Raw genomic sequence first — 22,343 nt, 5'->3', positions numbered from 1 at the left:
TCACCGTCACAGTGACAAGTGGAAAAGATGGCCACCAGGAGCAGTGGACTCACAGTGCAGGCACCGAGCCCCAGCAATAACCCTGGAGGCAGAACAAATAATAATAATAATAATAAAAACCTTCATCATTGGCACCATTCCAGGTACTTGGGATGCAGAACAGAAAGGACCAAGAAACTCTGCGAATGATGTTTTCTAGCAGGTGTCAGAAGCAGCAGAGGCTGCGAGGTCAGTGGTGACAAAGACCCTTGGGACAGCCAAGCCTCGTGGGAAGGAGACACAGGCACAGACTAGAGACTGGGAGGGCACACCACCTCCTATGCTGTGTTTCTACGCCAGGCTCACGAGATTCCTGCCCTGTGAGGGTCAGGAGCCAGGAAGGTGGTAGCACAGGCTTAGAGACCAAGGCTGGACACTAGCAATTTCCTTGTCTCAGGTCAGGAAACTGGGTGCATGGGTCAAAAGCATTCCCCTTGCCTCTGACATCTAGGTGAAGCGCGAATCTTCAGACCCTGCTTCAGAATGAAGTTAGGAGCACACTCAGTGGCCCACACAGTGGGGCTCACTTTGAGTCTGCACAGAATTCTCTTTACAATGTCCACTTCTGCTTCCTCAAGCATGCTACCGGGCTGGCTTCCTCCTCTACAACTTACTTCCCCAAACGAACCCTGGCCCCTATGTATGCTGCCCCAGAGGCCCGGGTTCTCTCCACTGGGAAGCCACCACAGCACACACTAACCATCACCTCTACTGGGTTCTGCCCTTTAAGTGGCAAACAAAAGATCAGTGCTCCTTAGGAGGTAAGGACAACAGGTCCTAGTCCCAGGGACATTCAGACCTAGACAAGGCATAGCTAGGACATAAAAAGCAATACGCCATACTCTCCCTTCCTTCCCTGAGCAATCACTTCCTGAACTTAAGTGAGGAAAGGGCTGGGGAGACAGCATAATGGTCATGCACAGAGAACTTTCATGCCTGAAGCACCAAAGGCCACAAGTTCAACCCCCAACACCAAAGCCAGAGTTGAGCAGTGCTGCATTTAAAACAAACAAAAAACCCCAAACCACAGGGCCTGCCTGTAAGAGGGACAAGGTATTAAGTAATGCTGTCTTGGTGTCTGTGATTTGCCTGATCTGGACAAGATCGAGAGTATTAGCCTCATTTCAGGATTAGGACAACACTCTTCAGGCAAATAAAACCAGCGGCACCATCTTGCCAGGTCCTTCATCTTCTTTCTGAAAGGCCCAGGGGACGAGATAAAGAAAAAAACACGGGAGTCAGGCGGTAGCGCAGTGGGTTAAGCGCAGGTAGCACAAAGCGCAAGGACCGGCATAAGGATCCCGGTTCAAGCCCCCGGCTCCCCACCTGCAGGTCTGCAGGTGTCTCTCTTTCTCTCCCCGTCTTCCCCATCTCTCTCCATTTATCTCTGTCCTATCCAACAATGATGATAACAACAATAATTATAACAACAATAAAAAGGGCAACAAAAAGGAATAATTTTAAAAAATCTAGTTTAAAAAAAAGAAAAAAAACATTAACTTTACTGTGTCTCCAGTGGTCTTCAAGTAATCTAAACCATTCTCAAAAATTCAGTGCATGCAGAATACAAGCCCATGTCCCACAATGAAGACTGTCAGGAGGCCCCTCAGCAGCGGATGAGGCATCCCACTTGGACTGCAGATACGGCAGTGTTACGTCACCACAAAAAGCAAATTCACGCATGTGAATGCTGGTCTTCGCCATCAGTAACAGATTAAAATGCAGACGCCGCTCAGGATAAGCAGGCAAAGGAGAGCTGGGCATTTGTGCCTGCAGTGAAGAGTGGACGTTCACGGCAAACCACTTTCTGTCACAGGAGTCTGAATGCTGTTTGTCTGAATATAAGGGAGCAGATTACAGACACACCTTTGCTCCACTGTATCTGCAGGAAGGTCAAGTGCTGAGCCTGAAGGAGGGAGGAGGCTTCTTCCTGAAGAAGAGCGAGGGGCCGGGCAGATATGCAGGTGCTGATGGCTTGTTCTGGGTTGTCACAGAGGCTTGGCCACTCGAGGATGACTTTTGCAGATAAAGAAATCACAGCATTGTGGTCCGGGCAGTGGCGCAGTAGATAAAGCGTGGACTCTCGAGCATGAGGTCCTGAGTTCAATCCCTGGCAGCACATGTACCAGAGTGATGTCTGGTTCTATCTTCGTGAATAAATAAAATCTTAAAAACAAAAAAACACTGCACTGAAACTCCCTCTAGTAATGTGGGGGCTAGGCTTGAACCTGGACCACAGACATGGCAAAGCAGCGCACTAGCCAGGTAAACTGTATTTCTGACTTAGTTACCATTTTTTGATTTAAAAAAATGGGGGTGGGGTTTGAGCATTACAATGCTCCCAGTCTGAGCCCCGGGTCCCCACCTGCAGGGGAAAAGCTTTGCAAATGAAGCAGTGTTGCAGGTATCTTTTTTTTTTTTTTTTTTTAAACCAGCCCTCTTTCTACTCAGCTCTGCTTGACGGTGGTGCGGGAAATTGAACCTGGGACTTTGAAGCCTCAGGCATGAGTCTCTTTATTTAAAAAAAAATTTTTTTTAAATCTTTTCTTTTTTTTTTAAATTGTTGCTATTGATGCCATCGTTGTTAGATAGGACAGAGAGAAATGGAGAGAGGAGGGGAAGACAGAGAAGGGGAGAGAAAGACAGACACCTGCAGACCTGCTTCACCGCCTGTGAAGCGACTCCCCTGTAGGTGGGGAGCCAGGGGCTCGAACCGGGATCTTCACGCCGGTCTTTGCGCTTGGTGCCACCTGCGCTTAAAATGCTGCGCTACTGCCCGACTCCCAAAAAATTTAAAAAAAATTTATTCCCTTTTGTTACCCTTGTTGTTTTATTGTTGTAATTATTGTTGATGTTATTGATGTCATCGTTGTTGAATAGGACAGAGAAAAATGGAGAGGAAGGGAAGACAGAGGGGGAGAAAAAGACGCCTGCAGACCTGCTTCACACTTGTGAAACGACTCCCCATGCAGTGGGAGGCTGGGGCTTGAACTGGGATCCTTGTGCAGGTCATTGGCATTTTGCACCACCTGCGCTTAACCTGCTGTGCTACCGTCCAACTCCCTCTTTTATTATTAATTTTTTCCCCTTCTGTTGCCCTTGTTTTATTTTTGTTGTCATCGTTAGATAGGACAGAGAAATGGAGAGAGAAGAGGAAGACAGAGAGGAGGAGAGAAAGACACCTGCAGACCTGCTTTACTGCCTGTGAAGTGACTCCCCTGCAGGTGGGGAGCCTGGGGCTCGAACCGGTACCCTTACACCGGTCCTTGCGCTTGACGCCATGTGCACTTAACCCACTGTGCTACCGCCTGACCCCCAGGTTACCTTTTCTTTTTTATTGGATAGGACAAGTGGTCCGGGAGGTGGCACAGTGGATAAGGCATTGGACTCTCAAGCATGAGATCCTAAATTCAATCCCTGGCAGCACATGTACCAGAGTGATGTCTGGTTCTTTCTCCTATCACTTCTCATGAATAAATAAATAAAATCTTATAAAAAAATTGGATAGGACAGAGAGAAATTGAGAGAAGGGGGAGATAGAGAGACACCTCTTGTGAAACAACTTCCCTGCAGGTGGGGAGCCAGAGGCTTGAACCAGGATCCTTGCGTGGGTACCCGCATTTTGTACTATGTGTGCTTAACCTATTGTGCCACTGACCAGCCCTCCTCGCAGGTCTCTTTCTCTCTCTCCCCCTCTCTTACCTCTTGATTTCTGGCTGTGTCTATCTAATAAAGATAATAAAAAATGATTTGGGTGGTTAACATAGCAAAAGTCATTTTTGTCTTGGCCTCCAGTGTTATCGCTGGTGTTCAGTGCCTGCACTATGAATCCACTGCTCCTGGAGGCCATTTTCCCCATTTTGTTGTTATTGTTGCCACTACTGTTATTATTGTTGGATAGGACAGAGAAAAATGGAGAGAGGAAGGGAAGACCGGGGGTGGGGTGGGGGGGAAAGACACCCGCAGACCTGCTTCATTGCCTGTGAAGTGACCCCTCTGCGGGTGGGGGGCCGGGGGCTCGAACCAGGATCCTGACACTGGTCTTTGTACTTGGTGCCACGTGCACTTAACGTGCTGTGCGACCACCCGGCTCCCAGCAAAACTTTCAAGCCTGAGGCCTGCAGGCTCTGGTTCAACTCCTTGCACATGATAAGCCGGAACTGACCAGTGCGCTGGGGGGTGAGAAGGGCTGAGGAGACAGCACAGTGGCTCTGAGGTCCCAGGAGCCCTAAGCCTGAGAGTCTCGTATAACCATCTGCTATCTATTCCTGCCTCCCCCCAACCCTTTTTTTTTAACCTCTGGTCTCTTTGTATCTCATTAAAAAAAAAAAAAGAAAGAAAATTCCAGTGAAGTGGAAATGATCTGCTCTTCCGGTGTCACATCACAGGGCTCTTGCCCCCAGCATCTGTTCACTGTTCCCTGTCTGCTCTTCTCTCTCCCAGATTCAAAGCAGGATCACTGGAGGGGGAGAAGGGGGGGTCTGTCTCTAGTTCCTGCTGGGGAATCATGGGGCCTCCAATGCAAACTCCCCATAACTGTCCCCTCTGTTTCTGAAGCTAAAAAGTTGCATCATTTTTGACAATTGTAAAAACTTTTATTCTACTTATTCCATGTAGAGATGAACAGAGAAAGATGCCAGAGCACCACCGTGGCACAAGCAGCGACAGGGTCGAACCTGGGACTGGGACAATCCAAGACGCTGTCTCACCAGTCAGCTTAAGAACAAATGAGGCTGAGGCTGATGTCTACAGCAAAATGCATTCAGCATGCAAGCCCACCTCACCGGGCGGGCCGGCCAGCACCACCTGTGCCTCCCCCGCCAGCCTCCACAGTTCGCAAAACTCTGAAAACCTCCTGCTGTGCTGCCTCCCTTGGGAGCCACTGGAGGAGCTCCCATATAAGAGAAAAGGACACACATTTTCAGTGGCCTTTAAGGGCCAGCTGGCCATCCCAACGGCACACACCACAGCCCTGCTTCACTGGCATCAACTCTCTAGAGTGCTCGTCCCAAATCTGGCACCAAGCCCTGGCTCAAGCACCCAGCCTCTGCCTGAGCCCCACACCTAAAGTGCTTTACCTCAAAAAACGCGAGGGGTTCTCGCAGCAGTTTGGTCTATGCTATATACTTTAATTTTCTGGTTGTCGTTGGGCTTCATAGTTCCAGGGTAACTTTTTCAAATAGAAACACAGGGAGGTAGAGAAAGATACCATGGCACAGAAGCTCCCTTTAAGTGTGGAGGCGGCTGGGATGGAGTCTGGGAGCTACCCTGCTGGCCCCTAAGTATGTCGCTTATTTCTAACGCCCCTTGACAACTGTCCTATGAGAAAGTAAGCTTATTCACTGACGTGCCCTGCTGTGGTGCATCTGTGACTGAGGAGCGACATCACATTCCAACCACTAGCAAACCCAGAACCCCAGACAGCACATCAATCCACGTGACACAGTCCCTGTGAGTGTTCAGCATCAGGCTGAGGAGTTCGTCAGCCCCCTAATATAATCATGTAGGTGTCAGGAAGAAAGCCGTAGGGTCTGACTCATGAGCTGAACCACCAAAAAATAAAGAGGAAAATTACATGCTTTCCGGAGAACAAACCCAGCACTGTCAAGACCTGCTGTTTCTCTGAACAGTGTCTGCTGGGGCTTCTGTGCTGCTGGCCACTCCCAAGTGCCTTCCTTCGAGGAAGAAAGATGCCAGAAATCAGTGCTGAGATTCTCTACAGGGTAAGGGGGCGCCAGGCTTTGTTCAGCTATGTCCAATTCAACTCGGGAGAGGAGAGAGAACTTGTATTCTTAGTCACTGCCTTCATCTGAGTTTTAAATACAGTACTAGACAATGCAAGATTTTACTGAGAAAAAGTGAATTTTTAATTAACTTGTGAATCTACTTAGAAAAACACACACAAGCAATGTTGACATCTAAAAATTTAAACCTTTTACACTAAAACAACAAAAAAGCCACGAAACAACACGAAACCACAGGCATGAACTGTAAACCTGTATTAATTATCAACTAGTCTTAAGGTTAATTCTTAGTAGTAACTCAGTATTTTCCTCCTTGGCAATCTTGAATGTTTTAGCACCAAATGATCTCCCATAGAGGTACTTGCAACAACTCTGTCTGCCCATGTAAGGAGATGCTTCCGTCTGCACCACTGACACGTCACTCACACCACACGGATGGGAGGCAGGGGTGGAAGGGGGGGGGGGTGCCACAAGCTGACTTTCAGGGCAATAGAAATAAGACAGAGGGCACACAGCTCACATGTCTTTAATGTAGTGCATTCGTAGAAAAAGGCTAGCGCCCGCTTCCAGGCGTGCTCGCATCCTTCGGTTTTAATATCATGATTTAGAAGATGCAGACATTACTGCCTAAGTATTAATCTGTACATTTCCATCTGGGTGCAGGAAAACACTTTTAATTGCTACTTAATTTACACCATAATTACTGGTTACAGCTTTAGCTCATTGGCAATCTTGGAAGCAATGTTTTTGAAAGCTATGGATGTCCCTGATATCCGCTTAAACCGGACTCCGTTCAGAGACAGTCTTGGCAGCTTGCAAACCTCCATCTCCCACTGCACGAGGTTCTCTGCGTGCCCGTCGCCGTGGACGCAGAAGAGCAAGAAGCGCTCCCTCTGCTCGTAGTCGCAGTTATTGGCGTCCAGCACTTTGCGGATTTCCCGCATCATGTCACCGGGGTCCATGGAACTTGTGGTTTTCATGCTCCAGGTGAAGCGCAGAGACCGAGGCTTGGCTTCCTTATTCTCATCCTTTTGCTCGGCAGCTACATTGCGACTGAAATGCACAGTGGCAGGTTTATTCGTAAGGGAACACGGACACTGGCCTTTTCCACCACACCCGTGGAAAGTCTAGCACAGCACAATCTAGCACGGTGACAGGCCTTCACGTGGTCCCTGCACCAGGGCACACCGGCCCGTGGGATTCTTTACTCTTTTCTCTCCCGGGTCCAAAACTGCCAATCAACTACCAGGCTGGTGCTGGGAGATCGCTCACCCGGTTGGGTGTGCACCTTAACATGCAAAGGCTCTGGGTTTGAGTCTCAGCGTCAAGTGGGAGCACCATGGCCTGAGGGGGGCTCGCACTCCTTTCTCTCCTCATCTTATGTAACACCCTTACATAATCAAATAAATACAAAAAAAAATCTGTGGAGTTGGGAGATAGCTCAGCACATAAAGTATACACTGGACTGTGTGTGCTCCCAGGTTCAAGTCCTAGTACCATGTGGAGGAGGTACCATGGCTAGCACTGGGGAGCTTCCATGGAAGGTGGCGCTGACCTTGGTGTGCTCCCCTTCTTCCCTATAGCCCTCTTGCCCTCAGCTCCCCACCCCTCCAAAGAAGAGCTGCCCCCTCCACTGCAGACTAGCCTCTTGCTCTGCTTGACCCGGTTGATACTCCTTTACCATAAGCACCGTAACCACCACAGGAGCTATTACTGCAGACAACCAGGGACATGAGTCTTGTTTTTTAAACGCCACTGTCTCGGTGCCTGGGAGGTGGTGCAGTGATAAAAGCGTCAGACTCTCAACATCAGGTTCTGGGTTTGACCTTCAGCACTGAATGTGCCAGAGTGGTTGCTCTGGTTCTCTCCTCTTTCATTTATTAAATATTTCTTAAATTTATTTTCCCTTTTGTTGTCCTTGTTTTTTATTGTTGCGGTACAGTTATTGTTATTGATGTCGTCGTTGCTACAGGACAGAGAGAAATGGAGAGAAGAGGGGAAGACAGAGAGGGGGAGAGAAAAGACAGACACCTACAGACCTGCTTCACCGCCTGTGAAGCGACTCCCCTGCAGGTGGGGAGCCGGGGGCTCGAACCGGAATCGTTAAGTGGGTCCTTGTGCTTTGCACAACGTGCGCTTAACCCGTTGCGCTGCCGCCCGACCCCCCCCCCCATTTATTAAATATTTAAGGAAAAGTACAAACCACTCTGCTCTGTAAACAGCCCCAAACATCAGGTGCATAACTGAGCAGACTTGTTCTTTGTTTTCAATTCCTTTTTTAAACCAGAACAGTGCTCGGCCCAAGCTTACGGTGCTGCTTGGGATTGACCCCAGGACCCCTGGAGGAATCAAAGTCTTGTGCAGAATCATTGTGCTGGCTCACTGGCCCTTCATTTTGTCTGAGTCAGCTTGAAGCCGCTAAGTCCCAAAATGACAAAGACCAAACATGAAGGCACGTCTGCTGCTGAGCACAAATATCAGTCTGACTGCACACTGTGTGGTTCACAGCGTGCGAGCGGCAGCCCCAGTGTCTAAAGGTGGAGCCGAGGCATGTTTCTGGGCAGGGTCCTCGGGTGTGGTTCTGTCCTGCTGGCATTTCAGGAGCAGTACCTGTTATCTGACTGCTCCTTGGCATTTCCGCGCTGCCACCAGTTACTTACATTCTCCTGTATGTATCTGGAGGCCTCCACCAAGACAAAGAGTACCTTACATTCTTGTGCATTAAAAATACCCAGCTCATGGTCCGGGAGGTGGCGCAGTGGATAAAAGCACTGGATTCTCAGCCATGAGGTCCCAAGTTCAATCCCTAGCAGCACATGTACCAGAGTGATGATGTCTTTTTTTTTATATCTATTTATTTACTAGCTAGAGACAGAGAGAAATTGAGAGGGGAGGGGGAAGATAGAAAAAGAGAGAGACAGACGCCTGCAGCATTGCTTCCCCACTCATGAAGCTTTCCCCCTGCAGGCAGGGACCAGGGGCTTGAATCTTTGTTCTTATGCACTGTAACATGAGTGCTTAACCAGGTGTGCCACCACCTGGCCCCATGATATATGGATCTTTCTCATGAACAAATTTATATATATATATATATATATATATATATAGGACTGGGAGGTTGTACATCAGATTGAGCACACGTTACCATGCCCAAGGACTCCGATTCTACAGGGGGCAAACTTCACTAGTGGTGAAGCAAGCCTGCAGGTGTGTCTATCTCCTCTCTGAATTTCTTTATCCTATTAAAAAAAAAAAAAAAAAGCAGCTCATTGTGTTAAGATGCATTTAATCCCACAGCAAAATTTGCCATAGCTGAGGGTGAGCCACAGGCTTCATTCTATACAAAGCTCTCCCTCTCTCACCAGTTAGAATATTCAACTGGATTCATGCCCACCAAAATTCATCACATTCCAGTTTCCTGTTTTTTAAAAAAACTATTTAGGAGGAAGTGGGCTAGGAGATGGTTCAATGGGTAAAGTGCATACTTTACCAAGTCTAAGGCCTCAGGTTCAAGCCCCTGGCTATGACATGGGAGCACCGCACAGGAGAAGCTAGACAAGCAGCGAAGCAGTGCTACGGCATTCTCCACTGTCTCTCAGCCTATATATTATTTTTAAAATTCTACTTGGAGGGGAGGGGCAGTGCTGGCATGGGGCATCAGCAGTAAGTCAGGAGGCAAACAGTATGGACGATGCACCACAAAGTGAATGATGTGGCCTAGCAAGTGGGCCAAAGGCATGAGATTCTGAGTTAGATCATTTTTAACTTCCCCTCAAGGGAAAGCATAGCACAGAAACGATACAGCATGGCGGTGTTGGAGAGTCACAGGAGGACTGAGGCCCACTAAACAAGAGTGAAAGAAAAAGGCACCAATAAGGAAATGGCTTTCCAGAGGTCAGGCATATAAATAGGGCACACAATGAGATTTCAACACTACTGGGTGTGGGACAAGAACATGTCTAGGTGCTGGGCAGGATATTATCAGCAAGGAAAAGGCAGGTGTGGGGAGCAGTGAGCGTGTTTAGGGTACAATCAAGTGCACAGACTGGCACTGGGAGAAGTCTCTCCAGCTGGAATCCAGCAGCTGAGCCTACAGCACCTGATCCTCACAGCAGGAGGCAGCCCTGCTGTTCCTTTCCCATGACAGATGGGGACGGAACAAGGACAGCCCGCCCGAGGCCAGATGGGAAGGCAAGATTGCCTCACCCGACACTCTACCGTCAAGACTGTGCTTGTGTGAGAAACATCTGGGGCCACGGGGCTATACAGAGCCTGTTGTGTGGATGTCGTCAGTCAAGAGATGGACTTAAAAAAAAAAAGAGATGGACTAATGAAGACCTCAAACAGCCTAGGGGTTATGGTGCAAAGAAGGGCATAGGTGGAGAAGATTTAAATTAAGGAGGCAGAGCCCTGAGCCTACCTGTGACTCCTCCAACACTAAGCCACACCTAATTTGAAACAGGAAAATCCCATTCATTATTCTGCTTGTAGCCCCTGAAGGCAGAACTGCGCTGCAGCTTGGCACACCAAGGACTCCCACCAATGCTGGGACTTCGTTTCAGGTCATTAAGCCTGGACAGGCAAGCAAAGTCCAGGCCAGGAAGGCTTTCGGCTGCTATGGCCTCAGCACTCCAGTGCCCTCATGTGGCCGAGAGGGCACCAGCAGGTGACTGGTCATGCAATCCCACAGTGAGAATAGGATATGTAAGGCACACATGATACAGAACATCTGAGAAAGTGCCACAGAGATGAGGGCAATACTCAGAGAATATTTCAAATAAAAAGTGTTTCCCTCACCTTGAGCCCTCATATCTCCCGTTCCTCTCATATTCAGTTGGAAGCCTCAACGAATACAATGTAGAAGCAGAAGTGGGAAAAAGAAAAGAAAGTCTTATACACTGCCCACACCCACGTATAAACACATGCATCACAGAACAATCCAAAGTGCTTTTTGGCACCAGCTGAGCTTTTTCAAATTCTGACTATCGGCTGCCCCCACAGCCCCCAGGCCCAGTGGCCTGGTCTTCAGCTATTCGGACTTCTAACTAGTTCCCAAAGTACTATGGACTTCCAAGGAAAAGGAATCGGGTAGTCAGTTGAATTGTACATTATAATTGTACATTATGTGAAAGTGAAAAATGTGCAACTGGGAGGACCAATAAAAGGTAATTATGGGGGGCCGGGAGGTAGCACCGCAGGTTAAGCGCACATGGCACCAAGCACAGAGGCTGGCGTAAGGATCCAGGTTCGAGCTTCCGGCTTCCCACCTGGGGGTGTGTGTGTCGCTTCACAAGCAGTGAAGCAGGTCTGTAGGTGTCTCTTTCCCCCACCTCTCTCGACTTCTCTGTCCTATCCAACAACAGCAATAATAACAATAGTAACAAAAATGGAAGACAATGCCTTCACGAGCAATGGATTTGTAGTGCAGGCACCAAGCCCCAGTAATAACCCTGGTGGCAAAAAAAAAAGTAATCATGGAGTGACACCCCCCCCCCCCAATACACACACTGGGATTTGACAAATGCGTGTGAGAAAATCCTTCAGTGATCTGTTGGTCTCAGCATTACACACAGTAGACTGGCCGTCCCAGCTGAGGAGCTGTCACACGAGCCTTCAAAGACAGGTGTTCTGCCTGGGACCTTTGTATTTAAAGACAGTTTTGTCTCCTGCTTTGCCGCCATTAAAACAAGTCATCTAGTAAGAATTATATTTACTACTGTGCCTTAAGTAAAAAGAAGTAAAATTTTCTTCAGTGGTTGGTAGAAAGTGACTTTAAAATAAGAGTACTCTCTTTACACCAACTTTCCAAAAAATATTATTTCCATTACACAGTAGTCTATATCTAAACTTCCAGGGGGAGAAAAATAATCAGAGGGGTTTGAATTTTATACTTTTTCCCAGTATCAGAAATTAGGGGGGCTGGGTAGGGGTTCACAGGGTTAAGCGCACATAGTACGAAACACAAGGACCCATGGAAGGATCCCCTAGTTCAAGTCCCCACCTCCCCACCTGCAGGGGGTTTGCTTCACAGGAGGTGAAGTAGATCTGCAGGTGTCTGTCTTTCTTTCTCCCTATCTCCTCCTCCCTTCTCAATCCCCCTCTGTCCTACCCAATAGTGTGTGTGTGCGTGTGTGTGCGTGTATGTGCGTGTGTGTGTATCCACCAGGAGCAGTGGATTCGTAGTGCAGGCACTGAGCTCCAGTGATAATCCTAAAGGCAAAAGAAAGAAAAATAAAAAGATTTGCTAAGTTCCCTGTCATCTAAATGTCTTGCTAATTCAATGGGAAGTACAACTAGCACAATTGGCACTTACCTTTTTTGCACTTGAGGCTAAACATTAACTTTACATTAGTATTACTGAACATGTCATTCTTGGAGCAGGAGCATGCTATGTGTTATTAGTATGAAGACAGAATTATTTGGATGCTAAATAATTCTACCAAAGACAGAAAATGCAGAGCATGCGTAGGCTTCACGTTACATGACTGCCATGATCCTTTTAACAATGCCTGACGGGGTTAATCCATTTCTTCCCACAGTTCCGTTTCAGAGAAGTAAGTATTTAGTTTTCAGCATAATGTTTAGTTTTTAAGGAGGGAAAAATGCTAGGAAGCCAAACCTGGTGTTAATTGCAGGAGCCATTTGAGAGTGAGGATTAAAAAATGTGTATATATAAATCCTACCTTTTGATAAACCTGAATGACATGTTTCTAAAAGAAATTAAGCCAAAAAAATTAACTTTCACAAACTGAATAATAACTATAAAGATACAACAGAATAGGGCTCCTCTTTTGTCCAAAACAGTAAAATCAGTTTTTTTAAAAAAGTAAAATATTTTCAGTAAAGGTATTTCAGATCTTTTAATTAGAAACTTAAAAAAATAACAAAAACCCAATTTTCTTTAGAATACTTACAGACACAAATTAACTTTTTGTAAAAAAAAAAAAATATATATATATATATATATATTTATTTCTTTATTTCTTTATTTTGGATAGAGATAGAAACTGAGAAGGCAGGGGGAGACCAAGAGAGATACCTGCAAACGTGCTGCACCACTCACGAAGCTTCTCCACTGCAAGTAGGTACCAAGGGCTTGAGCCGCTGGTCCATGAGTGCAGGTAACGTGTAGGTGCAACCAGGTGTGCTACCACCCGGCCCCACAAATTAACCTTCTTACACATAACCATTAGATGTCACGTTATATACCATTTGCTGTTATTGTCATCTCCAAAGCTTCACTGTTCCAGGATGACTTTTTCAGACAGAAAGAGCAAAATACAGGGAAAGAAGTCACAGCCCCAAGGCCTCCTTCAACTTGGTGGGGCTGGGCTTGAACCTGTGTCATGTACACAGCTAGGCAGTACACTGTGGAAGTAGATTTTTTTTTTTCCTGGCCCTCATAGAACATTTAATCATTCAGAAAAATCATCATTTATTCAGGAAGATGATTAGACAAGTTGGATAAGTGAGTGGCCTATCACAGTGGTATGACAGAAATCATCTGCTTTAATAAGAACGCAGTGACTATTACAACAACTTACTAAGTTGCTTAAGTCGTACCTAACAAAATCTGACAAGGAATTCCAAGTTATGGCTAGGACTTGCACAGCCGCGAGAGCAGCATTCCTTGGCAAGTGCAGGCTAGACTAGCAGACATAGGCAGCACTCAGATCTATTTCCTGAGTGACTGATGGATTCACTGACTTCCTGAGAGTTTTTGCTAATTTCGGACAACTCTAGAATTGCTTCAGACACTGACACATTTCAAAACTAACTCCTGCAGGCAACTCAACCACTTAGTAAAAAATAGGTCAAAAGGGGTACACAGCAACTTCACACTTTTTTTTTTTTAAATAAATAAACTCTAGCGATATGTAAAGCAAACTTTCATCTTTTAGTTTTTAAATTTCCCACATGAGCAAAGTCAGGCCTCTTGGTCAAATAAAATACCAGAGGAGCGTTTTTACTTTCTCCCACCCTGGTCACCCAAATGAATTATTTGCGGTGGGAGAAGCAGCTGCAAGGGGGTCACCTGACTTGGGGTCATGTGGTCGATGGTGGAGATCAAAGAAGTGTGAGAGGAAAATGTGTGTGGGTGGACGCCGATCCGCACATGGAAAACCTGCCTATCTTTGTAAATGTACAGGCATGTCCTTAACTGAGCACAAGTCTATTGTCTGAGCAAGCATTCGAAACACTCTAGGCCATTCTGCACAGGAACTGAGAATGGATTAAGAGTGGACTAGAAACCAGAATATGGCACTTGACAGGCTGACCAAGAGTACAAAGGTAACAAATTCAAGGATTTTAACAAGGTCAATAATTTATTTAATTTATTTAGAGACCAAAGTGTGAGGACACAGTGCTGACTGTCCTGTCAGCAGAGCTTAGCCAGGTGCCACTATATTGAGAGGCAACGGGGGTCCAGGGTCTAGGAGTGGTCATGGGGTGACAAAGGGAGGAAGGAATTACTCTGAGGGTCACCAGACACTTCTCTCTCACTGGTCACAATGGGTGCCGCAAATCTACCAAAGTCCTTTAAATCATTCTGCTTTCTGTCTGGCCTGGAACCTGCAGCCTCAGCACAGTGGCTGAGATGAGAGAGAGGGAGGACTCCTCTGAGCTCTGGTCAGTGTAATGACTTCTGAATCTGGTCATCTGGGGGAGGACGGGTTAATGTCCTAACCATCCAAATTTAGATGATTAACCTGAAATGAAATAACAATGACTGGAAGAACTGAGAATGAAAAATGGATTTTGCTTACAGGCTAAATATAGAAGACAGTCTGAAACACAGGAGTAGCTAATGGGCTGAGGGCGTGCAGAGGCAGGTCCTAAACCATCTTACACTGAGCTGCCCCCGAGGTTCTGTCAAGTCAACAAAGATGAAGAGCAGGGTGCCTACGATGCAAGACTGTGATGCTTCGAACACAGTCAGGGCTCCACAGTGAGGCCTGACTGCAGGCAGACCTGAGCTGCAGGGCTCGCGGGCTGCCAGAGACCGTCCTCACAAAGCAGCAGCCCTCGCTATCTGCTCGGGCACAAAGGGGCACGTTTTCTTTTCCCTCTAGTCTGTGGCAATGTCTCTAGGATTTTGCAACCTCCAAACTAGATTATATAAAAGTGTGGGGTTGGGTTGTGGTGCACCTGGTAGAGAGCACATAATACTAAGCCAAGGACTCAAGTTCAAGTTCTCAGCCCCACCTATGACTGGAAGCATCATAAGTGGTGGAGCAGTGCCCTTTCCTTTCCTGTTCTCAACTATGTCTCTACCCTTCCCCTCAACAAAAGGTTAGCAGGAGTGGTGGACTCGCTGTGTAGGCACCAGGCCTTAGCAATAAACCTAGTGGTAGACTATTTTAGGGCTTGGCAGTGGCACACCCAGTAGAGTTCACACATCACCATGCTCGAGGATCTGGGTTCAAATCCTCATCTCAACCCTGTAGGGGAAGGAGGCTTCATTAGTGGTGGAGGAGTGATGCAAGTGTGCCCCCCCCATTTTTCTGTCTCTAGCAGGCAAAAAATAGTAATGAACAAAAAAAGATTGCAGGGAGCAGTGGAGTCCTCTTGCAGGCACTAAGCCCAGCAATAACACCTTGATGAGAAAAACATAAAAACGACAAACACGCAAACCTCCTCCAGATACCGTAGCATTTGCCAAGGCTCAAAATGATACCCTACGGGACAGGTGAAGACTTCTCCATAAACCAAATACTAGCTTGTATTTCTTAATTCTTCTTATTATTTATTTTCCCTTTTGTTGCCTTGTTTTTATTGTTGTTGTTGATGTCATTGTTGGATAGGACAGAGAGAAATGGAGAGAGGAGGGGAAAGACAGAAGGGGAGAGAAAGATAGACACCTGCAGACCTGCTTCATTCCTTGTGAAGGGATTCCCTGCAGGTGGGGAACTGGGGGCTCGAACTGGGATCCTCATATCGGTCCTTGCGCTTTGCACCACGTGCGTTTAACCTGCTGCGCTACCGCCTGACCCCCCGTATGACTTTCTGAAGGGGTCGTTTTAGAGATGAAAGTCTGTTTGTTGTTGTTTTCTCCTCTTAAAAATAGTGGGGGGTGAAGCAGGTCTGCAGGTGTCTGTCTTTCTCTCCCCTTCTGTCTCCCCCTCCTCTCTTGATTTCTCTCTGTCCTATCCAACAAGGAACGATGTCAACAATAGCAACAATAACCACAACAAGGCTACAACAAGGGCAACAAAAGGGGGGAAAACTGGCCTCCAGGAGCAGTGGATTCACGGTACAGGCACTGAGCCCCAGCAATAATCCTGGAGGCAAGAAAAACAAAGTCATACTGGAGGCTGGGCGGCGGCATAGTGGGTAGAATGCACGCGTTACAATGTGTAAGGGGACCCTGGTTCAATGATCTGATCCCCACCTAAATGAGTGGTTGAACAGCGCTGCCAGTTTTGTCTCTATCCAAAAGAAACACATAAATCAAATATTTAAGAATAAAAAAAGTCATAGTACAGTGGTTGTGTATGGAGACTTGCATGCCTGAAGCACCACAGGCCCTAGGTTCCATCCCCATAAGCCAGAGCTGAGTAGTGCTCTGGTAATAGATAAACAAATCGTCTGGCTCATAAAGACTGTCCTCTGGGGGCTGGGTGGCGGTGCACTTGGTTAAGCGCATGTATTACCGCGCACAGGGACCCAGATTTATGTCCCCGGTCCCCACCCGCAGGGGGAAAACTTCACAAGTGGTGAAGCAGTGCTGCAAGTGTCTCTGTCTCTCCCATTCTTGCTCTCAATTTCTTTCTGTCCTAGCAAATAAAATTATATATATCTGACTGAACTCTATAAATCCTATCCAGAAGGTCCTATCGCGTCAAGTTAAGATTTATATATCAGAACAATGTGATGAAGACACTCGTCGGGCAGTAGCTCACACAACAGAAGGCTCCTGCTCCAAACCACCAGCTCCACCGGCACTTACCTCCGTGTGAGTTTTGAAGTCAATTTACTGAAAAGATTAGTGGAGCCTCGGCTTCGAGACTGTGACAGTGGTGTGGCTTCATGAGACAGGCTCGGCGAGGCAGGGGGGCCATTGTAAGTTGCAGTTCGCCGTTCCCGGGGCTGCCCGTGAAAAGTGCTTCGGCTGGCAGAGCCTCTTGGGAAGCGGATTCGATCCGGGGTGGCTGCACTGCTAATACTGTGAGTTGAAGCAACCGGAGTCCTCTGATCAGGAATAGTGCTAAGAGATGAGAAAGAAATAAATGAAGCACTCCCCGTTCACACAATCTTGGCTTTATGGCAAACATCGACACAAAAGTTTACAATCACAAAATACCTTTTAGTACAGTGGAGAAAACCAGTTTTAATAAATTCAGACCCAAGGGATATTTTACAGGCTTAGGGGGTAAAAGATAAATGGGAAAAGGCACCAAAGAAACAGAACACAAAGAGCAACAGAAGGCCTCGGAGAGCTTGAGGAGCACACATACGCCACTTCAAGGACAAGAGTAACACATAGGAATTCTAGGACAAAGAATGGCTAACTTAAACTTCACTCCGTACCCCCTTTTGTTTCCCTGTCGAATGTTCACATGCAGAGAACTTTACCAATACAGCACAAAGGTTATGTGGGTAGAACTGAAGAAAAGGCAACTCAAAAGTTTTGGAAGCACACAAATGACAAAAGTATTGTAAAGTTCCACATGCCAAAAGCAACTTGGAGGAGAAGGAACTTCTTGTGTCTTCTGTAGTATGCAAAGGCATATTACAAAGGCACACACACAGATGACCAAGGACACCATGAGACGGGATGTGCTTAACTAAGGCCACAAACAGGAAGGACGCTTTGTGGACGACCATAACAAAATCTTCAACTATAAAATCCACGGCACAAAATTAAGAAGCAGTGGGCAGACGTTAGTTTTATAAGGAATGTGTGTGTTTCTTACATAGCCTTGAGGTTATCTCCTTCACTGTCTACTGTCATCTTGGGGTGGCCAGAGGCTGACATGGACATCGACTTCTGATGTCTCAGCCGACAGGTAGAAGATGTGGTACAAATTGAGGCAGGGCTAGCTGCGTAAGCGAACATTTCTGTCAGGCTGGGAGGGGGTTTGGGTTTAGGCAGAGGCAGAAACAACAGTGTGATGGACCAGAGACAAAGAGAGCAGCCTGTTGCTTAAAGCATGTAACTTCCTCCCCAAATCACATCATTTTATCAAAGAAGAAAATCTCAAACTAGTTTTGGGAATTCTGGGGCAACTGCCAAAAAGCATTTGCTTTCCTTCCCAACCCCCAACCCCACCAAAAAACCAAACAAACAAAAAAAAACAGTAATCTTGAAAGTTTATTTCCATAACAGAAAGAAGCATCTTCACATGCTCAATGCTTATTTATTGGGAGAGATGACGTCTTCCATTCAGCACAGAATAAACATCCTAGGAGACTTATCTCCACTCATATCTGAGGGTAGGAGGAGTCTGGGATCAGGGCTCAATGTGCTTTCTATCCGCCTCCAGAGCATGCTGACACATTCTCAATGAACTAGAATGGTCACAGGGATATTAACTACTTATTGATCAAAATAATCTATGTTACTTAAATAAGGCCAGTAGTTATTTATAAATAATGGTCAAACCCTGTCAAGGGTTTTTTTTTGTTTGTTTGTTTTTTTAAAGATTTTATTTATTTATGAGAAAGACAGGAGGAGAGATAAAGAACCAGACATCACTCTGGCACATGTGCTGCCAGGGATGGAATCCGGGACCTCATGCTTGAGAGCCCAAAGCTTTATCACTGCGCCACCTCCCGGACCATAAGGGTTCTTTTTATAGGGTGGGAAAATACAAACAAATTAATTGTTGCTAGAGGGCTGAGGTGTAGTTTCAGCTAGAGTTTTCCTGAGACTGTTCTTTCATTTCAGAAGTTATACTACCCATGGGATTCCAATGAGGGAGTTATCCTTGAGGATAATTAGGGATTTTAAATTATGTGCTAAATGTTTTTCTCTGAGAAATTTTTTCTCCCTTATTCCTCTGGTACATGAAATTCCAGGGCCAAATTTGGGACCTCATGCTTGAGAGTTACTCATTTACTGAGTAAACTCTTTCGGTAAACATCCTTTTTTTAAAAAAAAATTTATTTGGGAGTCGGGCGGTAGTGCAATGGGTTAAGTGCACATGGCGCAAAACACCAAGGGCCCGCATAAGGATCCCGCTGGAGCCCCTGGCTCCCCACCTGCAGGGGAGTCGCTTCACAGGCAGTGAAGCAGGTCTGCAGGTGTCTGTCTTTCTCTCCTCCTCTCTGCATCCTATCCAACAACAACTACAACAAGCACAGCAAAGGCAACAAGATGGGAAAAATAGTCTCCAGGAGCAGTGGATTTGGAGTTCAGGCACCAAGCCCCAGCAATAACCCTGGAGGCAAAAAAACAATTATTTATTTTCCCTTTTGTTGCCCTTGTTTTTTATTCTTGTAGTAATTATTGTTATTGGTGTCATCATTGTTAGGACAGAGAGAAAAGGAGAGCAGGGGAAGACAGAGAGGGGGAGAGAAAGACAGACATCTGCAGACCTGCTTCACGGCCTGGGAAGCGACTCCCCTGCAAGTAGGGAGCCGGGGACTCGAAATGGGATCCTTACGACAGTCCTTGTGCTTCGCGCCATGCCCCAACTCCCACAAAACATCCTTTTAACGTGGAAATCTAGAAACCATCAGGTCTCTCCCCTCATGCCTCACACCAGACCAAAGAAATGTGACATCTTGCTAACGTCAACTTCCCGACAGACTTTGCCCTCAGTTCTCGCCTAGTGTGTAACTTCAGCCCCTCTGCAGGCGCACTCCCTAGCACCCCTTCTCATGGGAGCTGGTTCCCAGCTGCATGCACACCTGTCACATTGTCTACAACACAGCTGTGAGTGTCTACACAAGTGCAAACACGACCTGTACCTCGTCTGTAAGTCAGTCTTCAGGACAAAGTTCAAGCTCTTCATCCTGGTACCCATGTCCTATCCAAGTCCCCAACACCTCTGTGGATTTACCTTCTATTGTTCCCTCTAGGGTCTCCTAGCATTCTACTTATGTCAGTCCCTTGGACAGAGATGTTTCGAAAGAGCAAGTCTCTGTGCCCAGATAGTGAGCGTTTTTCTGTTTTCATCAAACTTTCATTCAGAGCCCACACCCTCTATGAAATCTCTTGAGATCTTTTCCATCAGGAATAAATCCTTTCCTTCAGTCTCTAAATTTCATGCCGATACACACTACACTTTGCCACTGTGATCCTGCCCTTCTGCAGACCCTAAGAGTATGGCCTACAATCTCTGCAGAGGTCTCAGTCCCAGAAGGCATCAGAGCTGGTGCTCAAGCAATGCTAAAAAGGGAAGTTCATGGAGTGAGCCTCTAAAATTCTGAAAGTGCCTTCATGTGGACGAAGATCTCCCTCCAGTAGATCTGCTTATTCCTGAACTTTTGTTTGGGAATGCTGCCCTCTGGCTGGGAAGCGTGGTTCTAATATTGTCTAATCTTGGGTTGTGCCACTCAGCATTCACTATTTATTCATGAAAAAGAAGAGAGAGATGAAGGGAAGGAGTTACAGAAAGAGGGAAAGAGGCAGAGAGAGAATCAAGGTATTAATCTGGCACATGTGCCTGGAATTGAGCTCAGGACCCTGTGTTTGAGAGTCCAATGCCTTACCCATTGCACCACTTCCAGAAGCACCCAGCATCCACTCTTCCTGTGCCAAAAACACCTGACCCTGCATTGGGGGAAGCTATCAAGGCTCCTGGAATTGAGAAGTTGCTCACACCACTCCAGATTTCCCAACTATCCAAGTGAATGACAGATACAGTGCCAGACTGAAATCCAAACAGGCCAAGAAAACAAGTTCAAGGGCTCGCTCCTGTGTGAAGTGCAAGCAAGAAGGCAGCCCCTTTGATGTGGCTGATCCCCACAGGGAAAGGACTGAAAAGGAAACAGAACTGGGAGATGGGCCCTGTCTCTATCTCTGGACCTTCTGATTATATAAGTATGTAGAACCCTATTTACAGAAGCCTGTCAGAACTGGATTTCTGTATCAGAGAGCTTCAACTGCTTTAAGGATTTCAAGAAATGTTAGGTTATTCAGAATACATGAACACAGATATACATATCCATTATGAAATTTAATGAACATTTTAACAAGTTAAGATAAATATGTCTGGGTGGAGGGTAGATAGCATAATGGTTATGCAAAGAGACTCCCATGCCTGAGGCTCCAAAGTCCCAGGTTCAATCCCCCTGGCACCACTACCACCATAAACCTTACCACCACTGCTAAACTGGAGCTGAACAGTGCAGTAGTAAAATAAATAAATAAATAAATACAACTGTCTTGAAAACTCTAGCATCTGTTCAGGACAGTTAAGGGTCAACAGACTATCCTTTTTCAGCTGCTGAACATTCTCAAGCCTGATTAGGAGAGAAGACTGACAGATGTACTAAGAAAAGTCAGGAGGAAGTCGGGCAGTAGGGCAGTGGGATAAGTGCTTGTGGCGCAAAGCGCAAGGACCAGCCTAAGGATCCCAGTTCGAGACCCCGGCTCTCCACCTGCGGGGGAGTCACTTTACAGGCAGTGAAGCAGGTCTGCAGGTGTCTATCTTTCTCTCCCCGTGTCTTCCCCTCCTCTCTCCATTTCTCTCTGTCCTATCCAACAATGACATCAATAACAACAACAATAAAAATAAATAAATAATAATAAAAGAAAAGAAAGAAAAGCCAGGAAGACAAGGAGGACACTAGCTGTGCCTCTTGTTCTCTGGAGAGCCCTGCTAATCCAGAGAAGGGCTAGGAGAAGGAAAGCACTTTTAGTCAAGGCACCAAGCTAGAAGATGCTGCACCTCACCTCTTCCCCACGAGGCAACAAGGCATAGAAGAATGGCAAGACTACAGACCGTAATTCCAGAAACAAATTCTTCTTGAAGTTAGAGACATTCCTAGTAACAACTACTTCAAAACCCAACGACATGGCCTGGATGGTGCGCACACAGCTGAGCACACATGCTGCACATGCAAGGATCCAGGTGTGAGCTCCCACTCTCCATCTACAGGCGCAAGTTTCATGATGGTGAAACAGGTCTGCAGATGTCTCTCTGCTGTCTGTCTCCTCCTTCCCTCTCAATATATCTGTCCTAACTAATAAGAGGGGAGGGGTGGCCACTAGGAGCAGTGGATTTGCCTTGCAGGCAATAGCCCCCAAGATAATCTTGGTAGTGATGAAATAAAGCCTTCTTTTTATTGTGGTCATTTCAAGGATGCCTCACTGTTCTAGACTGACTTTAAAAGAGCAAAGCAGAGGAGCAAAAAAAAGAGGGAAAGAAACCAGAGGACCAAAGCTTCATTCAACTGCCAGGGGTTAGGCTCAAACCTGGGTCACGCACGAGGCAAAGTAGCACAGTATCTAGGAAGCCCTTTCTCTGGCCCAACTTCTAAGTCTTCTGATATCTTCTATTACATCACTTTGAACTAGATGAAATTTGATACATTTGGAGAATTGTAACATGAGGAAAATAAATCAGAGAATTAACCACAGGGGCTGGGTGGTGGCATGCCTGGTTG

General features: G+C 46.5%; 1 protein-coding gene across 18 annotated transcripts in view; it reads right to left on the bottom strand.

The window, feature by feature from the left end:
• Nucleotides 1-6,293: 6,293 nt before the first annotated feature.
• The window catches only part of MARK3 (microtubule affinity regulating kinase 3), an 82,552-nt gene continuing 66,502 nt past the window's right edge, over nt 6,294-22,343 (bottom strand). For 6 of the 18 annotated variants that reach the window (XM_060181111.1, XM_060181114.1, XM_060181122.1 and 3 more), the window contains 5 exons: nt 17,702-17,854; nt 16,735-16,992; nt 12,467-12,493; nt 10,581-10,625; nt 6,294-6,836 (listed from right to left, as the gene is read on the bottom strand). In XM_060181111.1, coding sequence (XP_060037094.1) covers nt 6,491-6,836; nt 10,581-10,625; nt 12,467-12,493; nt 16,735-16,992; nt 17,702-17,854 — 829 coding nt within the window. In that variant the 3' untranslated portion in view covers nt 6,294-6,490. The other 12 variants (XM_060181116.1, XM_060181120.1, XM_060181119.1 and 9 more) reach the window with 9 other exon arrangements.

This window comes from Erinaceus europaeus, chromosome 22 (assembly GCF_950295315.1).
Source record: "Erinaceus europaeus chromosome 22, mEriEur2.1, whole genome shotgun sequence".
NCBI classification, from domain to species: Eukaryota; Metazoa; Chordata; class Mammalia; order Eulipotyphla; family Erinaceidae; genus Erinaceus; species Erinaceus europaeus.
The sequence above is the reverse complement of the archived record's forward strand: the minus strand, read 5'-3'. Positions and strand labels throughout refer to the sequence as shown.